Source organism: Ostrea edulis, chromosome 4, assembly GCF_947568905.1.
Source record: "Ostrea edulis chromosome 4, xbOstEdul1.1, whole genome shotgun sequence".
NCBI classification, from domain to species: domain Eukaryota; kingdom Metazoa; phylum Mollusca; class Bivalvia; order Ostreida; family Ostreidae; genus Ostrea; species Ostrea edulis.
Window position 1 is genome coordinate 61,377,853 of NC_079167.1, and position 22,106 is coordinate 61,399,958.

General features: G+C 33.7%; 1 protein-coding gene across 2 annotated transcripts; it reads left to right on the forward strand.

Moving 5' to 3' along the window:
- The first annotated feature begins 573 nt into the window (after nt 1-573).
- LOC125671325 (pituitary homeobox x-like) lies at nt 574-21,847 on the forward strand. Of its 2 annotated transcripts, none has more exons than XM_048906954.2 (3): nt 574-753; nt 19,076-19,275; nt 20,661-21,847. In XM_048906954.2, the coding sequence occupies exons 1-3, from the start codon at nt 606-608 to the stop codon at nt 21,186-21,188; spliced, it is 876 nt and encodes a 291-aa protein (XP_048762911.1). In that variant the 5' UTR covers nt 574-605; the 3' UTR covers nt 21,189-21,847. The 2 variants fall into 2 exon arrangements, with proteins under 2 accessions (XP_048762911.1, XP_048762910.2); XM_048906953.2 differs by lacking the exon at nt 574-753 and adding an exon at nt 14,461-16,355.
- Nucleotides 21,848-22,106: the final 259 nt, after the last annotated feature.

A 22,106-nucleotide genomic window follows, 5' to 3' on the forward strand; every position in this document is an offset into this window, starting at 1 on the left:
AGTTGGACCGAAGACGATAATGCAACTTGGGAAGTGTTATGACATCTTCATCTAGGCGGAAAATCATCTTGATCCTCGTAATTCCAACATTAAAAGACCATTATTATGATACGAATTACCCGCTCATCTATCGTATAATTAATCACAAAAGTTACAACAAATTATAGAGATAGACGATTTCTCATTAACTGGCCAGAAACTGATTGTCATTTTCCAATTAATTGTGAGAATATTACGAATTTTCCTTTTCGTCACTTTGTCACTTTGGTTATATTTGCAAATCTTTGATTATGTTCCCTTCAAGATGATAAGGAAATAGAAAACAATCTGTTAAATGATAAAGAAACAAAATGTCGCTTTCTATATAATAATAAACTTATGAAGTTCTTTCTGGATATTAAATTTATTTGGGTTTTAATTTTTATCTCAAAAGATTTAGACGTTATTTCGACGTCTTTCCTGTCTTAGTGTCGGGATCAGAAAAGATCAAGTGACTTTACAACGCCGTATTCTAATATCAAACCAGTCTTGCAATAGCAGAAATCAGAAAGAAACCCCCTCTAAATCAGACCAGCCTGAGGCACGATTGCCAGCAGTCAGTCAGAATGAATTCTGTGGTAAATGGAATGCTCCTTCCCCATACCCCCGAGCAGAGACAGGACGGCTGTCCAGTGTCCCCATCATCAATAAAGATAGAAAAAATTACCAAGATGGACAAAAGATATGAACACCTTGCCTCGAGTACCTTTAAAGGTAAGATACCACCAATTTATTCTTCATTAGATAGTATATATATTTTTGCTGTGTTTATTCCAGCCAACATTACCTAATTATGTATACTAACAGAATACATTTTAAAAACTAAAGTAATTTATTTTTTTTATAAAATGTATTTTATACAAAAATAGAGAGAGAAATTATTTCATAAACTTTAAATTGCCTAGAAGTAAACAGACAGCAATTAGTTTTCCAAAGACCTTCAAACTGATGACCATTAAATGGGTCTTCGTCTGTCTAAGCACAACAACGATTGACAGAAACATTTTGTATCTGCATAATCTTCTGTGTCTCGGTCTGCTGTTATTCTAATGTTCTTGTTATACTCTTGAAGCTGTCGAGGGCCCATCTGCTACGTATGCAGACCTAACCCGGGGGTTTTCTTTGGTGTTGTTAATGCATTGCCCAAAAGTGAAACTTGAACAAAAATATGGGAAATGACTCCATGTTATTTTTTCAGTATGGTATAAAAAAAATTGAAATTCAATAATAATAAAAATATCAATATCATTTTTCATTACCTAATGTATATAGTATTGGTACATGTATAAATATTACCTACTGTATATAATATTGGTACACGTATAAACAATTTCAATATCTTGATTTAAAATCTGGTTATGTCTTGTAAATCACTCTGAAAAACTGAATCGCCCTATGATTATAGAAGATTGAAGTAAGATTCCTTATTTTGCTCAATTTCATTACCTTGTATAGTGCTCTTATATAATGGAAATCCTGTTAATTCAAAAGTGTAGAAGATGATTATAAATAGATTAATATCCTAAGTCGTAAACAAGATTTATTTGCATCACGGGTGACAAATTATTTGTTTCAAATAATCATTTAATCAAAAGAAGCCGACCCGAGAGCAACCACATGGGACGACATATTGTCACATTTCTGATTTCTTTTCTGCTACTCGATAAATTGAAATCAGGTTTCGGATTTTATTATCCGCAATTAAAGCGCCCAAATGATCCCGATCATCACTTATTCTGCTGGCAGCCTAATTCCGGCCAGGACAATTGATAGGCATGTAACAGGCGAAATGATTGGCTATTAGCATACAAATGTCTTATCGAATGGCCAGTAACGATCACGGACAGGAAAGAACAATTGATGTTTATATTTATTGGATGTTGACAAAGAAGAAATTTTTCTTCATCTAGCATTCTATTATTTTTCATTGCTGGGTCTTCTAGCTCAAAAAGGCAATAATTTAGAGCCATGAAAACAGGGACTAATAAAGTCCCTCGCACGTGTCAACATTCTCTCGAAGAACAACTTAAATGTTGACCAAATCTTCAATTGCAGTAAAAGTCGCAAGTCAATTCTCGATATATGATTTGGTTCCGCAGTTCGTTAATTCAACCCCGGGTAGGGGCGGAAGTGAATATTCACATATTGTGAATTTCTCTGTGCTTTATATTAATAAATTCTTCACTTAGGGCTGCTATGTTTATTTACTATACTATATAGTTCATTGCAATATCTGTTTTATAGAATATTTCAAATGCAGTGTGTATCTTGTATGATCCTCTTAAATTTACGTCAGATGACTGTATTCCATTTCCATTCGCAATGACCGTGTAGTGTGTGACAGCGTGGCGAGTATTTCATTGCAATCGAAAGCAGGTTTTATTTTACTTGCCCGTACGGTCGAGCGGTCTAGCACGCTGGTCACACACTGCTGGAAGATTTGGATGCGAGTTCAACCCCGGGTATCCATTTATATATTATCATGTATATATTGTTCTTGTCAGTTAAGTAGCAATATTGTATACAATATGCATTTGCGTTGTAATAAAACTGTGATCGATTCCTTGATAATATTTAAATGATCTAATTACCGGTAAATGATTAATAGTGAGTATATTTCTTAGCTGTGTAGGTCAGTGCTTCGAAATCGTGTCTACTCACAGTGATTGAACCAAAAGCCGAAGGACGTTGACGTCCTAATTTCAAAATAACCATGAACATGTAAGTTCACATAGTAACAATAATGTTACGCACTCACACTATGATCGAACTACCGGTATAAAGAATTCAACATAATTGAACATAACACATTCTGTGTGGCAGTTATTGCCGGAACCAATACCGTTCATGGGAGCTATTCACGGCAAAACGAGACTTCATCAGATTTCTGTAAATTACATGTACAGCGTATTTATATTTCATCTTTAAAAGATATTTCTTCAAAGAACGTTTGACAATTGCGATGTGTGATCATTCTCAAGAGTAAAGATATTGGAGCGTACAAAATTTCATTTTAAGAGATGGACAGTACCATAAACTACATGTACATGTATAACGCACTGTAATATTATGTAGATCTTGAGGAAGCTAGTTCTCATGCGTTGTAGAAAGTACTAAAATAGTTATAACCCGCCAAACGGGGTTTGTCGGATGTTCAACTTTTTTTTACGTTTTAATAATATCATACACTTTATGTGACCTCCCTAGCGAATTCGTGTGTCATATTTATCAAATGATATCATATTGTTTGGCTGTAAAGGGGTGTCTTCGCCAAAACAAGTTTGAAGTGTTATCATTTGTAACGCCAAATGTGTAGTACATCAAAAGAAATTTATTAGAATATTACCTTTGTGCTCAAAAATCTTTTGACAACAAACGAGTTTTAGCAAAAACTTAAGTTTGTTTTGTATAAAGTGTAGCTAAAGGCCAATGGAGGTAATTATATTTTCGTGGACTTTGGCTGCAAACAACGAGAATCGTTCCAAATTAAAATTTCAGAACATAAAGAGAAGACGCGTTGGAATTTGTTTTCCGCAAACTACGATTGATTGATCGTATATTGTCTACCGTCCTTCTCGAGAATCTTTCACTCATACAGAGACGTCACCATTGTTTCACTCATACAGAGACGTCACCATTGTCGGTGAAGGACTGCAAAATTTAGGCCTATGCTCGGCGCTTACGGCCTTTTAGCAGGTAGGGATCTTTATCGTGCCACACCTATTGTGACTCGGAGCCTCGGTTTTTGTGGTCTCATCCGAAGGACCGCCCCATTTAGTCGCCTCTTACGACAAGCAAGGGGTACTGAGGACCTATTCTAACCCGGATCCTTACGGGATTTCCGCAAAATATATAAATGTGCAATAACAGTTATAAATGTACAGGTAAAACAAGAGGATACTGCATTTTCATTCATTATAATATAACATGTTGTATGAACTATGAACAGCGGAGATGTCGTTGATATCTACTGTCAAAAAAAATTATAGCTGGCGTATAACTCCTCTTGATTTTTCTTCCAGCACGATGTCTAGAGTTGGACGACTCTGTATTTCTAATTCATATCAAGTGACGTATGTGGCCTTCAAATTAATGAAGACAAATGCACTGAATGCTCTTCTTGTATGACTGTTGTACTTCAGTTGAAAAGAGGGGCATATTTCTAAAGAAGTGGAAAATAAACAACGTATGATATTTCATCTCAGAAATTATTAAAAGATGATTGGTATTCTTACTATTTCAAAGTACGATGACTTACCAATTGCAATTTGATATTTAAGATAACGAACTGAAATGATTTTCTGATTAGAAATTAGAATTCGGATTGCTACAAGCATTTTTATTATTTCAAATCCTTTGGAAATTGATCTGCCTCTTTCATTTTTATCGAAAGCGATGGGGTCTTTATGAAGATATATATAGTTTGTTCCCCTTGCTCCTTTTAAACAAAATCCTCTCTCTTTGAGGTAGCCGATTTCGCCCCGTTCCCTGCCAGCGTTCCTCCATTAAGTATTCCAAATTCACCCCGATGTCGACTGAACTTCTCGTTAATGCGTAATGAACAGGAATCCTCAAGCGTATGCAAACTCAATTTCCCGGCGTAATCCGGGGGTATTAAGATCTTATGTCCAAGCGAACAATTTCATCATGCGAGGGATTACTTCCTATCTTCTGCAACAAATATAATGGCAATATATTCTGATTCCTTAGCAAAATGGTTTTTTCCTAGGAAGCCTATGACTACAATACCAAGATACTCTTGCGTTTTTGACCGAGCTCTGAATCCAATCTCTGATGAGCTTAAAACCGCTTCAGTTTTATACCTCTCCAGTCTTAATTTTTCCTTCAATTTGATGCCAGTAATTGAAATAAACGGCGATTTTTTCATGCGTCTAGTCTTCTCTGTGAGTTTCTTCTTACTTATCTAACAATCTAAGAAAAGCTAAAAGGGATTCCGAAGGCTCTTGGAGATGGCAAGTATCAGATCCACTTCAAGCTATGTAGTACATTCGGAATCCCGAAGCGTCAAAAAGGATTCGCTTAGAATCCCTAGAACAGTGTTCGGGATCCGTTTCAATTACTTAAGCATACGCTAAAGCATTATACGATTTGTTAGTTTATGTGCTAACAAGCCCTGCGTTGACTATTTTAGATCTGTAAATAATTTCAAACAATATTAGCTTGACCCGAGCTAAGATAACGCCATTTTGTATTAAAGTTTGTCTTTGTTTTCAACTTTAAGTCTCTGCGATTACAGATATCAACACAATGAGTTGATACAGCGGTATTGGGCCCTCTACTACGACACTGAAATTCTTTTTGGGATGCAAAATTGCCAATTTCCTGTAATATTCTAATATTTTGTTTCCGACACCCAAAATCCAGGAAAAGTGTTCAATGATATCCAAAGTAATCCGCGACTGTTAAGGTAAGTCATTCCTCGGAAGACCCAAATAGGATTTCTGTGTTGATCAAAATATGCTGCAATATTTTTCATCAATAATATCATGGGGTATTATTTGATATTATCAGACACATTCTATTTAGTTCTAGTGGAAGAAGACTGACATTTTAATTCGTTAATCTGGACATTGACACTTATATGGCGCCTATGTTTACCTAAACCATGATTTAACGTTTTCACTTTAATAAAACATAAGCTTTATTGTAAATGGGACACTTGCTTATCACTTGACAACTTTTATTAGTTGCTACACAAGTCACCCCCCCCCCCTCCTACTCGTGTATTTTTGTTTCAGATTTACAATAGGATGATTTACCGCTGCTCGATCGTTCACAGGATTACCAAATAAAGACGTCTTCTAGCAAAGAAGTGCATTGATAGCATTTAAAATTGAAAAAGGGCAGGGGACTAGTATATGTATTTATTAAAAGATTTATCTTAGATACTAACCTTTTATCTCTCAAAAAGGAAGTTTATATATTTTTATTGTAAAATGTCACTCTCTTAATAAATCAAATCAATTACATTATTGTATATAATGTCCATAGGTAAGTGCTGAATAGTGAATTTTATTTTATATATAACTTTTCATAGGAGGAGGAAAGTTACTTTGCAGCAAGTCGTTATGTGGATTACGATTTTGAAATATGAATACAATATGCTTGAAGAATAAGTAATTGCCCCAACACACGCAGAATCCAAGTTTCTTATTTTATCATTTTTGTTTTGAATTATGGAAATAATTTACAATCATTTGATAATCGATCGAAAGATTTTTGTTAAAAATCTCTCATCTTTGCCTGATAAATCCTCACTAAAGCCAGGATTCAACGGCAATCACATAATCCCACTAAAACAAGCAAAGCAAATCCATTGAAAATTCTTTCAAGGCATTTTTCATTCTCAGTTGTAGCAAGTGTTATTCTAAAGAATTTAGAAGATAATTCAAAACCACATTTCAAAGACTTAGACTATAGGAAAGTGAAGGCAGATTTCAGGAATGCGTCCTCTTTCTATAAGAATGACAATTGTATTGTTTTAAGACGTCTGAGTAAATGTAAATATACCTATACAAGTCGTGTTTTTTGCCATTTTTTTAAAAGATAGAATTGAAAGTTGTACTATTCCTAGTTCTATCATAAAACCCATTACCATTCATTGCTTGCTGTGCTACTTTCACCTAACGTTTTTAAATTTCTGTTTTAGAATACAACTCAGAAATATTAAAATCATTTATGAAATTTCGTGTACCACAAAATCATCGTCTTCAGTAGATGGCTTGAAATTGCACTGTAAAATGGCGCGTAGTCTCTGTAATAATGCACAAAATTACAAATTTCCTTAAATATAGGTATTAAAAAGTAATGCACTATGTATGAAGAAACAATATTTAAATGTTAAGTATTGTCAAAGTCTAATGTAATGCAATTTTAATTGTAATAAATTTTCATAATTTTATGTCAATTTTAAATATAAAACAACCAATAAGCTATAATTTGCTTCTTTTTTCTTTTTCTTTTTTGATAAATTTTTAAACAATTGAAGTCAGTCCGCAACTTGTATTGACGGTCCTGTTAAATTGCAGATTTTTTTATGTGTACCTTGAAATGAATTTCATTTTTTAAAATGCAGAAGGGCGTGAACTACAATGCCTCTCGTCGACATACTTCATGGAACGCGTTAGTAAATGAAATTAATTCTTAAATTGACATTATATCTTCATTTCTTATATGGAATTACAAACCATTAAAATAAATGTATTTTATCTATCAAGATTCATACGAGCACTGTTCATAACAGCAGTGCATTCACGAGGAAATGGCTACATTACAATTTGTAAAGACATCAAGGCAAAAACACTGGGAATGTAAATACACACCAATATATTCATGATCTAAAAGAATGTATAGAATTTGAACGTGACAGAAAAAAAAAAATAACTTGATGCAAAATATAAAGAGAACCGCATGCAGAATGTTTCTACGAGTGATTAAGTTATATATCAATTTTAAGAGTAATTTCGTCATCATTATCTATTATGTGCATTTGAAGATGTTGCAATACTATTTGATATGTAGGATACCATTTCTACTTTGGGGTGTGAAATGCAGTTGGTCACGTGATACATCCTAGAATTAATCGCGTCAATATCGCATCCCAATGAAGTTATATTTATATTGGTGTCTAATATTGTTAGTTATCTAGATTTAATCAGAGGTGTGCGGGAAGTTACCCCGACCCGGGTTGTTTTTCAGAATACCCTGGGGATGTATTGAAATACAACTCGGTGATTTTCTGTGCCTACCCAATTAGACTTTATAAAACAAATTGTCTTCTCATGATTTTGTAAGCTGTATTTTTTCCCCTACAATTTCAAAACTTATTTTGAAACTTTGCAAAGTAGGCATGCACGTACGTTGAGCAAAGGAAAAGACCAAACTTGCGTAATCGCACCGAGTTCTCGTTCATATATTAAATTATAGCGAAAGAATATTTCATAATTGAATTATGGTCCTGTTTTGAAAGGAGTGAAGAATTAATCCCATGTCTTTTATTTGCAACGAAGTTTGATATAAAGGTATTATATAGCGTTATAGGGACGACCTACCAAGAGATTAATTTACTTCGTATTTTTCATCTGTAAATTGATAAAACGTGTTCTGCGTCAAAATTTTAATTTGCACAATATTGCAAACACTTCCATTAATACCAAAATACGAAACTAAAATTATGCATCGCCGTTAATGAAAATATCATTAAAACTCAAAGATAAACGAAAATGAAGCAGAGAATATTTACCTCCAAGCTAATTAGAAAGATAAATTGTATCATTTAAAGAAACCGAATAAATTTTAAGACTTCCAGCGTAGATAAAAGATATTTCGTTAATTCTGTGGCAATATTCATGTCTTCTCGGAGACGCTGTATGTCGGCTCGCCACGCGACTTCGGTCGGGTATACTTGAAGCTCAAGTCTCTCTCAGCTACCATAATTACTTATTAAGTGCGCTCGCAGTGTGAGATTGCACGCGACCGCTTATTCCCGCTGTTTCGACGTCTCCAGTATATAAAATGAGAAAAATATCATTCATGCTGTATTAATTTGAAAAAAAATTACGGTTTGTAATACCTCAGTATATACGGAAACTACATATTTCTTGTGAGTGCCGAATGGTCTGACAATGCCAGTGCTTAGTATTAAGTGAAATAGTAGGGACTGGAATTTAGACAGACTTTGGTTTTATTTTCTTTCTTTTTTTCGTATTGAAAGTGTTGACAAAAATATCTCTATAAAGAACATTTCCAAATTTTATGAACAAAACAAAAAGGGGACAAAAATGCTGGACATTTGTTCGATGTCATTTATAAAGAATTAACTCTGGCTTATGCAAATTCTCTAACCCCAAAACAATTGAACCGATTTCCCTAAACATACAAGATTTCATTAATGCAAAGCTTGTAGGGTCAAAGTTAAAATCATGAAACGAAGCGACATATTTCTCAATTGCTCACGATGGACACATTACGAATACGTTATGCTGGTTCCCGGCGCCATAAAAGAGCAATTAGCATCCCTAGATGTCTCTACTAACAATCGGAACCTCTCAAGACTCATGTATTGGAACAGATGAGGACACTTCAAAAGTAACGGAATTATGCAAATACAGTAGTTTTGTAATACAATAGAGACACTTCAGTTACTCGTGACTACCTGTCCTAAGAGAACCCATTTTTGAAATACAAATTGATATTTCAAGTGACATATTGAATTGCCTCCCTTAGGACACTAATGGGTTAAGTATTTTACTTTGTGATAGGAAAATAGGTTGGTTCTAAACAAAAGTTCTTGTACATATATATAAAATTCAAAACCAACATGTCAGGCTACCATGTTGTACATATTTTCTCGAAAAAGGACTGGATTTAATGGGATAAAACAGTGTTAAGATGTTCACGTCTGTTTTGTAAAAGGCTTTTAAATCCTTCCTATTTCTTACAAGTAAATTCCATTCGAACACCTGATTAACATGATGGACATCTCGTTGCACGCATCATATTGCTAATATGCAATTTTCAGAGTGCACTGTAGTGGAACGAACATGGAATATTGAACATGCGAATGCGAGTCGCATGGCATAAGACGTTTCTAATCCTTTAAATTTACCTTAATCCTGAAATGATGCTTAAATAAGAGATCTCGTTTGAAGCAAATACAGGTAGGATTATGAACAGAATTGCTACAATTCCATGTTTATGCTTTTTGCATGGTTTTTAGATTTAAGGTGTTATATTGTATTTAACCAAATCGTAGAGAAAGTAATTTTAACATATCTTCTGTCAATCTAAATTTCCTTATATTTCCTTTTTGGGGAGATCTAATTTTCTTCCTATTTACTTTTTGGAGAGGTAAATTTTGTCTACTGGAGAATTTAGAAGAGAAAAATTAGGAAGATGATAATGAATCATTGACGGGTGATTCATGTAAAACAAAATTTGAATAAGTGAAATAAGAAATGTGTATTATTGGGTTGTTTTTACAATATATGGTATGTGATTATTCAACAGAACACCGCCCTAAATATTCCTGTTCTATAGGATATGAAATTTAATGTCAAATTTCTAAGATCAACAATTTAATCTAAAAGTCAAATTATTCGTCCTGTAAGACACTTTAACTTGAAAAATGAAACACGAGGATGATAATTTAAGATAAGACATGGATTCTATATCTATCACGTCATATCAAATGTTCCAAGTTTCATTATTTCTCAATTGTTTTGCCCTAAGTAGGCCATGGAAGGGATCTAAACTTATGAAATAAAATTATGAATAAATTTCATATTTTCTTTACAATTTAGGAAATGTTCACTTTTTTATCATCTTGAAACAGAACCACACCGATTACACGGATTTGCAGTTTTGATCTCCCCGTTTTATTGGGAATTTTACAGGATTTATTCTCCTCGTTATGGTTTTAGGTACATGATATTCCAAGTCTCGTTTTGAGATTGAATCTTTGAAAGGTTTCAGATACGGGTGTATCACACCTCTTATTATCTTCTGGGAAGTAGAAACTCAAAGTAAGTATGCTGTTTACCTGGTATTTTGCACCTTGTTGTCACCTTGTTTTAATTACGATGTCTACATTGGCTGACCAGTCCTTGTGAACAATAGCAAGGTGTATCTCTACTAACAATTCTATAAATAAATTATGTTTATAATTATGTTTATTTAATGTTGCAAGTACAAATTCTTTTATCATTATTTACAGTTTGATTATGGTTAATTTTCTCTCTTTCTTATGCAGCTGCATAAATGTTTGATAGCACAAAATCAGCAATAAAATATGGGATTTGTCCCCAACAGGCAACCGCGTGATATTTCCATGTCTTTAGTGCCTTATCTACTACAATTGTTTATGAAAATCAATAGGTCTTGCATGAAGCTGCGATATTTGTTGCCTCTCTTCTCTTTCTTGTGGACAAAGTTTTATTTTTGACGTATTAAAAAGAATCGATCGATTTCTTGCAAATTGCTGAAAAGTAAATTCTTGTGATTATGGGGCAACCACAAACTTGTGATCTTCGCCGTCCAAATTTTCAATACCTTCACTTTTTAATTCCATAAATATTGTAGATCTGATCAATAAGACGAGGCGGAGCTAAGAACATTATTTTGACAATTCATGTCGTGAACAATTTCTTCAAAACATATTTTCTCGGGCCAAGAGGGCAAAAAGTGCTTTGTCCTTCTAATTTCTAGATGATGCATTTTTAATTGAGGTAACCCTTCTATTCTCTGCTTAGCGAAGTTCATTCCTGAGCTCATAATGTTAACAGCTGAACAGTTTGGTTGGAATGAGTTCTCTGGAAGGTAAAGAATCCCCAACCTCTCCTCATGCCAGTGATGTTTAGGTAGTGCAAATTGTTGGTATTGTATTCTTCCACGTTTTTAAATGACCTCGATTACCAAACTCTCCTTTGAAATTTTTTTTTACCACGGAATACATTATAAACTGCTGAACCGAAAACGAGGCAAAAAACAGCAATCCGTGACAGAGGAAAGTCTAGTGATCGTTAAGAGTACCTGATGATGTTTTAACAGCACAAATAACAAATATCAAGTGTGTCCGTTGTAAGTATTTTATTTTATTCACTTGTGTAAGTTTCATTGCTGCTTTCAGGCAAGGCCACGTATGGCGAGATTTCGTTCGCTCTTTGGGATGTACAATATTCCATCGGTATCGAAGGGAACTTAATGTATGTGTGCGATTTCAGTGCGATTGCCTGGGTTTTCTGTCACTATGTTTTCTACACACGATCGCACTAAAAGGTTAAAAGTTTTCTTCATATCTGAATTCATTAACCTTTTTAGTTACTGAAACTTCATTTTGTTTTCTGATAATGATCACATAAAAAAACAACTTTCTTTCAATGTCAAAAGTACTTTCTTCTATTATGTTTTAGAGGATTTATGCACTTTCAGTTTATACATTGATATTGAATTGATGAAAATATCTTCTCGCAACAAATCTTAATTTTTCATCATCCCATTCATCTCTGAAAAATAAACTGTTTGTCTCCTGTGATCAATTAAAACAAGTGCTCATCGACAAGCCTAAGTAATTTTAGCAACACAATTATGTAAAAAATCTATGCAAATCATTTATCATTATTTAACGCATAAACTACCTTAAAATATCTTATCCTCTGAAGCATATTAATTGTATCGGCCTGCATGATTGTATAAACAGCTGTATCTTACATTAGTTGTAACATCTTGCCTCCTCTGTTGAGGATTGACAGGATTTGTAATGACAAGATTTTCCCCTTGTTCAAAGTAAGGAGAACATTGAAATCCAGACCCTTGGTATTTGACTGCTTAACAGTCACTTCTGTATTGCATAATGGCTTCTCAATAGAAATGTTTGACTTTTTCACTCTGTAGTACGAAAATAGCAATTTTTGTTAGAAATCTTAATTCATTGTTTATTGTGAACTTTTGGTAGTGTTTTCTGTATGAATGATAAGTATGGTACCAGTTACAGAGAGTGTTTATTATATACAACATTTCTATGTCATTTTTTAAAGCTAAAAAAGGATTTATTTTTTCATAGATACATGCACGTACATGTGTTGTCGTTATGGGTGTCCCTTTCATTTATTATTTTCTTGTTTATGATAATCTATCGGGAGTTATTTAACTCACTTTCTTAATTCGTCTGATGATACATCTTCTGGCGAATCCAAACTTCAAAAAATTCCTTTAATATCTATGGTTAATTCTATGAAAAATGATTAGTTTTTTTCATTCTGTGTTATAAAAATGAAGGAGTTATATATGGACATGAACATTTTAAAGATTTGTTTAAATCATTTATCCCTGTAATCGTAGTGTACCCTTACACCACAACTAATGTTTTCAATAACCGAAAAAAAACCACCCTTTTTTATTTATCTAAAACTATCCTAAAACAAAAGAATCTAATATCACGAACAGTAATTCTGATAATAGTGATCTCTGTCTCAGGCATTTCTTTCCTGTTAATCACAAGCATATAAATTAATATTGATAACTACCTAACTTAGACACCTCCCAGTATCTTACATGTAAATTCAATTATTTTGGATTTTTAAAAGACTATACAATGCATATCGTATACATATATGTATATGAAGATAGAAAATTCAGGCAATACACATGTGGTATTAAGAATCGATTTAGAAAATAAACTGTGTGAATAAATTTTTTTTATATTTTGAAACTGTTGAATCTCTGCTATTGAAATTATATTCATGTATGCTGATACGATCAGGATAATTAGCCTAAACTATGGTATGTACATGTTTGATTTTTTTAAAGGAATTGTTACCTCAAGAGTTAATGATTTTTTTTTTTCGTTTTGTTTAATAATCTCTATTACTGTTCAGGAACAAATATTTGATTGAATCGGTGAGGCTGACTTGGGGCTTCAATACTAATTTAACTTAATGACAAAACAAACAGCCTTTCACAACGCCCTTTGATTCGTGTTGAAATTTCCAATTCTATGCAAAATGTTCTATTTGGCGGGTCTTTAGAAATTTTTGATCAGTTTTATAGTCTCTTATCAGTCGCAAAATTCCTCAAAATGAATGTCAACGATATCTAAGCCTAAGTAAAAAGAATTGTCCTGTCTCACTACTGTGCCGAATAGACTACTGTCAACACTTCTAGACGTGGTTTACTTGACCGGTGCAATATTGTCCTAGGGTTACAGAACGCGTGAACCTACGGGTAAGTGCAATTAAACTGTCGGGGGAGGTTTGTGTGAATATTTCAAGATTACACTTTGTTAAACAACAATTAAACATGAGGATCGGTACTTCCATAAGGTGACTAATCTCGACACTATTTTTGATAATTAATAAAGACCCTTAATTCCATTCTGACACTTTCCATGTCAAGAGCGATCGCGAGTGCAAAATGGCACGCGCACGGTGAAAAATTAATCCCACCACCGTTGTTATACATTATTCTACAATTAAAGTCTTAGCTAATTTCCAATAAATACGATTTTATTTTAATCGGGATTTTATTCAAAATTTGAAATAAAAAAAAGTGTGAGATGAACATCTTTATTGGATTATATAAATTAAGTTTGTAAATTGGATCAAACAAAGGAGAGAAAATATGTCAACAGGTTTGGAAGAATTAATAGATGCTGATTATATATTGAAATTTAATTTAAAAAATCGTTTAACAACTTATGAACACCATAGCATCATATTCTATTCTGTAAAATAATCAAACCTAAAGAAAAGTTATTGTTTACAATCTTTCTGAAAATGATGTAGAAAAACGTAAGCAAAGTGCTTTTAATTCAACTTTATCCCGCTCTGCATATCTGTAAATGAGTTTTGAAAAATGTGCCAAACCCCAAATTAATGGATAATTTTTTATTATATTGAATTCGTGTATACTTTTTGATATATTGCATTAATAATAATTTTAATAATAAACACCAATATTCAACCTTTTGTATATGATAATTTTCAAAGTGGTAGAATAAGAAGCCTAGATTTAATGGTATGTAGCAGTTTCTTTAGTAAGTGGGTTTGAAATTTAAAAGCAGAATTTACCAAGATCCAAGACTAAAGCCCCCCGTTTACTTTTCTGTCACAAATATGTCAATCAGCAAAAATCAGCCATCTCACGAGACAACACGGGAAGTGATGATAAGAACACTCTGAGAAAAAATCCCTGCATCCTTAGATCAAACATTTCTTCTCTACCAAAGCAGAGAATTTTAATTCTGAAATTTAAAAAAAAATTATATAAACAGTAATGCCATATTATATATTAATTTTATTTAGGAAAAATCGACCATGTAGAAACTTTCAAAGTACACAAAAAACGAAAAAGGAGAAAAGAAAACGTGAGATAAATTAACTTAAAGAATGACTTTTCAAAAAATCTGACGCAAAGAAATCTAGTAATGTTCATTTTAATGTGTACCCGGTTTTGTTGTTGGTGACATTAATTAAACTCTAATGCAATATCTCACTTCTTGAAATAAGATATGTCAAATAGTCACCCAGGCATATTAGATTTTTTTATCGCTAAACATTCTGGGGAAAAATGCAATCCTGTTACAACTGATTGATTTTTAAATACTTATATGAAAAAAAAGATTTGAGAGTCATTTGCAATAATACCACATATTAGTAGAAATATTCAGAAGTTAAGACGAATAAATCCGGCGGATTAATTCAACAAGAAAAACTAACAGACCTGAAAATTCTCCAGTTTTAGTGAAGGCTGGCTAATGATATTAAAAGGGTGTAAAAAGACATCTAATTATTGCAAATATTTATCACATCTACAAAACAATACCCAGAGGGCGGTACCATATCGTGTCGTCTGCAGGATTTCTGCAGACGTTGTAACTGTTATTTCTGAATAGCCTCGGAAAAAAAATTCATTGACATCGCCGTATAAAATCCATGCAACGAACCATTTAGGCTAATTATGAAGAGAGGAATGAATTATTCAAGTGAACTGTAAACAAATCGCCAATAATATTTTTGATTGCATATCTTTCATATGCAAATTTTCGCGTGGCAGAAGATAAGGATCTCGGTGATCACTGGCTAATCAGAGTCGGGGGGTTGTCAGAATTGATTTTAAAGAAACCGTTTGATTGTGACGTCATATCAAGCATGCCCAAACGCCCCTAAAAGTGGAGATAACGTATATAAATATATATTTCTCATGGCTGCAGTAGATATTAAGGTTTTAAGCCACAGATAAACAGTTTCACAAGTGAAAGCGGCTATATGATTCTTGGACGAGATGAGTTAAATCCGCTTACATTTCCCAAGCTATTGATAGAAAGCCCAGCCATTGCAGAGGGAGGGATAGTGCACATTCAAGTTGGGTCCTACTTATCAGATAGCGAACAATCGACAGTAAGACTCTAATGCTGTCTGTTGATATAGTGTTTCAAACTTCAAAGTGTATCATATTTACCGTCAAGTCTTTAAAACAATTCGGAGAGACTGTGATTAGCATAAGAGGATTATAATCAGAGAATTTGCGGGAAAAAGAAAAACAGAACGAAAAATACTGTTCCAAGATTTGTGGATTTTTTTTTTTGCCGTAGATGGACACTTTAACCGATCATTTAAGCCTAGAGGAATTTGTAGCTAGTGTTTCATCTACAGAATCTAATATGACAATGCATCACATGGATACAGTAGCTAACAACAGCGCAGAAAACGCTTCACTGGGGATGCCAACCCCTCACGGAGGGGGCGCACTAGGAAGTCTGTCCCCCAGTTCTACAGAAACATCCCTAGATAAAACTACAGGTAGGGTGACGCTTGCAAACTTCCCCCCTTTTGATTTTGTAAGCTTATTACAAATCGATTTTCTCTCTCTTTATTTCATCTTCGACAGAGCAGTGAAGTGTTGATCCTAAAAATCAAACCAAACACATAATTACCCTATGAACTGCTAAAACAAACTGTATTGATTTCCAGTGGCAATTTTTTCCTCTCATATGACTGCAATGCCTAGAAATATTAACGATTTCTGTTTTTCATTTTCTCATTTTATTAAGAAAAACACCACTGGAGCATTTCTTTTCCAGTATGTTCTCTTTCTACTCAGGAAAGACCAGGACCCCACAAAATTGCTTGATTTATAGCAATTAATTTAAAAAGTTTTAAACTAGTAGATCGATACAAAGTAGTGATTGTAATTCCTCTTTCGTCAAGTAAAAAGCCAATGAATACTTGTAGCTTCTTTATGTTTTAAGGATGAAATAAGGGCATAAGGTCGACTCAGATATTGACAGCAAGTAGAAGGGAAGAGGGTCGAAAGAATGTACTTTGTCAAAATCTGCCCAGAGCCCTATCTCAAGACTGTCAGTGTCACAACATAAGAACCCATTTTATTCTAATCTCTGGTGCATGTTATAATCATCAAAATCGAAGATCAATATTTAAATAAAAACAGGACATGACAGAAATATGTGTGTTATCTCAAGAACAAAATTGACAGATGATCGTGCTTGTTTTAAAGATATGGTAAAAAAATATTTCTACTACTGCATATAAATCTACATTAAATTATTCTTTAAATTCAAAGTTAGGTTGATTAGCGTTAGTAATTGATATATTTGAAAATATTATTATTATTTTTGCAAAACACAATTCTTTAAAACCCAGATATTAAAAATAACCTGCATAATATATCAAAAATCTTTTATATTTCTTTTCATTCTTAATGCAAAACATTCAGTATGAATAAAAAGCAGAGCAAAGTGTGTTCTCAGCTGAGCGATTTTTTATGGGAATAATAAAATCTGCATGACTAAATCTGGATTTAAGAAATCCAAAAATGTCCAACTTTCTGTAAATATTCAGAATCTTAATTTCATGGCGGTCTTTAAAAGATTATCATGTCAAATAAATAACTAAATATACACAGATTTACAAGAGTTTTAAATCCAGTATATTTTTTATGATGATCACACAAATTTTTCGAAAGTGTGCTTGTGATATTCCAATAAGACTGACAGCAACTAAACTAGGAATATCAATTAGTGTGATAGAAATGTTTGCAGTGCACTTAATAATTTACTGCGCTCAAGCATGGCCAAAAAATATTAATATTGTGATATTTTATGTCTTGAAATTAAGAATAGAAAAGAGAGGAAACTCAACGGTTCCCCTTTTGATGCATATGATATAGCTTCTGTGGTCGATTGACATGAATGAAGCGGGGGCTGTTAGCTCACTTCGTATCCTTTGAGTAAATAAACAGAAACTTGCATAGATTTCAAGTGGTTATAACTGTAATTCGTTAATATCAAGCTGAGCTGACCAGGATCTTTCTGCAATGAGTTGAAGTGGTGTAAGGATGAAAACATTCCGAGGTTGGGGCTCAAGCGTGGCGCCATCTGATAGGTAAAGTGCTTCGAAAAACAACCAAAGAGTTGGGGGACAGGGCCAAAACTGTTACAGATTTTTCACAGGAATACCCTTGCAGACACGCAGTTGACAGTTATTACTATTCCTTGAAAAAAAATTTTTTTTACATTCTTTGTGATATATATGTATATTTTTACTAGACAGTGATTCTCAAAGAAAATATTCTGTACAGGATCATTGGTTGACAATGGTTGTTTTCATATTCACTGATGTCTTTGAATTGACAGGGTGATATTGTGATATTCTATAGCAGCAATTGTCTCTTAATGAGAGTAAATTGCTATCGTAGAAATGTGAACACGTATAGGGAAAACGTATGAAATTATTTACCTATAAATCTTTTATTTAAAACTATTTTTCCTTCCACATTTCCTAAATTAGTGTGAAAGTGAAATACGAACACTAAAATAACCCACTCATGAATTCAGGACAGATAAAATACAATGAACAGTCTCCATCTTTTGATGTTAATAGTGGAAACTAGTTTTGCCCCAAAAAGGAAATACAATATTTTTCAATAACCCGAGCCAAGCTTTATTAAGGTAAAAGAAAATACACAGGGAGTTATCTGAATATAATTTACTTGCCACGGAGGAATTAAATTGGATATATAAAATATCTCTGGTATAAAAATACCTCATAGTAGCATTTAACTTGGACAAGGTAAGAGAGTGTTAATTCTTCGTGCTACTCGTTTTACCAAGTTCTTTATTCTAAGCTTTTTGTAGAGTTGTTCAACTTAGAGAATATTTACATAGCAAATATCTTCAAGTATGATTGGACAAGGAGAAGATATATTACGTGAATTCGTTTCGGAATTTTTGATTAAGCGGTCTTGTGCATATTTTTCAATGCAATCAAAGACTACATTTTGCACTTTACGTGTCGAATTTCACCCTAGGGCAATTCTACAATGTTTTTGATCTGTTCATTTAGGATGAGAATGAATTTATGAGTTGTGTATTTTTCCTTTCTTACAATTTTCATATTAGAATTAGCACGCAAATCTGAATGTTAATAAACAACAGTTCAAAGATTATAAGCATTCCCTTTGGAAAAAATAAAAAAAAATGTCCCAATATCTTTCGTTGTAGAAGATCTAACAAAAGGCAAAATGGACGACAGTACTTCTGATGACGACAAGAAAAAGAAGAGACAGAGGCGACAGCGAACACATTTCACCAGTCAGCAACTTCAAGAACTGGAAGCAACCTTTGCCCGGAACCGATATCCAGACATGGCAACGAGGGAGGAAATCGCCGCTTGGACCAATCTCACAGAAGCAAGAGTTCGGGTAAGGATCCTTTATAATTCAAGTGGCGGGTGGATTTTAGGGATTGTAAATATATTCAGAAGTACTCACCTAAATTCATAAAGTATTCGAGGGCGAAATAGCATCTCGTAGTATATATCTTTAAACTTTCTATTTTAAAAATCATGATTTAATAGAGCTAACTAATAATTATTTGTAGCAGTTATTATACAATTTCTAACAAAACTACAAGTAATATTAAAAGTTAGGAAAAAATTATGCATTTTTGCCAAGCTATAAATCAAAATTCTACCGACAAGGATTCTTTAAATGAATTTTAGTTTATGAATGTATTCTATGTGCTCAAGAAGGACATTTCTAACAACGACTTTTATTTATTTTTCACTAATGTTCTTCGCGCCAAAGCTCAAATAAACATAGATGATCGCAAGATAAAACTTCCATTTTTTAAAAGTAGACTAGAAAGATTCGAATAGAGCTTTCGTAGCAACATCTAGCAAACACAATTCTTATTCACCGTGAGTTCTTCCTGAAAACAAACAGACGTATTTTGATTTAAGTGCTAATTATTCAAATTAGACTCCCCTTTAAAGACAGAGCTAAAGTTGATAAATTATGTCATGGGTATACTGTTTTCACGCAATGCGCCCCAGCGGGTCGTTCTTTGGGTTATCAAAGAACATTCTGTTATCTGACAAGTTCAAGTCGAAGAGGCGCAAATAAGCAAGAAACGTGCTATTTTTCATATCAATATTGTTTTCTATTTAACAGTAAACATTAAAAGTGAGCGATAGCTAATAGTCATTAATTCACACAAGGTTAGCCTTCTCGATCAGTTTGCTCTCTCGGGTGACATCCAATTTTTATCTCTCAGTGCACAGTCCGACGAATTTACTATTGTTATGTCTTGAAATAAGGGAGAAATTTTCCATTATTTATGTATCCGCTAACATCTGTGTTTCGTAGGTGTATTATCTATGGGCAAACAGAAATGCAATAAGCCCGTTAGTCCACTGGATTGGCATCTTGGCCTCGTGTAACACTTTACTGTCATGTTTGATAGGGTTTGAATTTTAGGCTATACATCACAAGCCAAGAGCAATGCTATCACCACTGGTCACTGAGAAAGACCACACGCTTTATTTATTAAAGTCCGGTTATTAAACCACCGTCAATTGGTGTAATTCACGAACAAGCACTTAGACTTCTTAATTTGATAACATTTCTCAACAACAGACAAGATTTTTGTCGACAAAATTGAAGTTAACTCACAAAGTAAATTAGTTTGCCCTGTGGTATGCACAGGCATTGGTTCTCCTATAAAACTGTTCTTCAAGGTGTTCATTGCGAGGTTATGATAATCACATGGGTGACTTTGATTTTCATATATTTTTTTTAACTTACAGGTGTGGTTTAAGAACAGAAGAGCGAAATGGAGAAAAAGAGAACGCAATATAGATACATATAAAACCGGCTTCGGATCCCAATTCACGGGTCTAATGCAGACGCCTTTTGACGACTCACTGTACAATGGGTATACCAACAACTATTGGGCTGCCAAAGTCCCAAGTCCACTGGGAACTAAGACATTTCCTTGGGGACTCAACTCCGTTAACCCGCATCTCTCCTCAGTGGTGTCTACACAGCCAATGTGTTTCTCGAATCCAGCTAGTAGTATAAGCAGCACGATGGTTGGGAACATGCCCAGCGTCCCGGCCAATATGTCTAACACCGGGGCACCTTGTCCCTACGCCCCTCCGGCTCCACCTTACATCTATAGTCCTAACCGAGACCAGTGTTCAAGCAGTATTGCTTCTCTAAGACTGAAAGCTAAACATCATTCTACGTCATTTGGTTACCCCCCAGTCAATCACAGGCAGCCCACGTTATCGGCGTGTCAGTATGCAACGGTAGGCAACAGTGGAGGTGTGTGAGAACGTTATAGAGGCATTACTGTAGTGGTAGAAGACCGATATTGTCTTACACGATCACGTGATAATCACGTGAATAATTGAAAGCGAGACTGGAAGTGCTGGATGATGGATGTGAACCGTCGTGCTTAGCGAGAGAATAAACATCTAGACATTTTATGAAATGCCAAAAAGCACTCTTGCCATTAAGATGCAGTGTTCACCTCCTAAATTAAGACTTCTTACTATTTTCATTCAGGAATATATATGATGAATAAGGCTCGAGGCATTCCGAACGAGAGGGTAACGGAAATGACACCCCTTGAATGACGAAACTTTTAATTGATGACTTGTTTAGATGGTGCTATCGTTGGCATTTATCATGGGTACATATTGTGGTAACATAGAAATGCATATTACTTGGCTGTAGTAACGAGTTAATGTTTTGTATATTTTTATAAAATAATGTTGAGTATTATAATCAAAATTATTCTTTATGATTAATTTTGATCAAAGTAATCCAAGTGGTATCGATAATTATTATATTCATAGATAGTGCTATGTTTCATGATCTGTATGAACCAAAAAGTTTATGAATTAATAGAAAATCAAAACCGTTCAATTTATTATTGTAGGTTGAAAATTATCAGGAATTTTATGATTAAAACATTGGAGAAAAGTAACAATTTGTTTTGTATTTTAAAGGGTTTGAATTTCTTCATTATCATTTAGAAAAATCAACAATTTTGACAAATCCAAAGTATATTTGAACTCATCAATACTTTTCCTGTGGAGAAAAGAAAAAGGAATGACGCATGCGCATGAAGAAAGTGATGTCATTAATTCTTAAAGAAAAATTATAATATATGATAATAATTTAACATGCTATTAACTAAAATCTTACGTCACATTTGGCGAGGGAAACATTCTTGCAAAATTAAA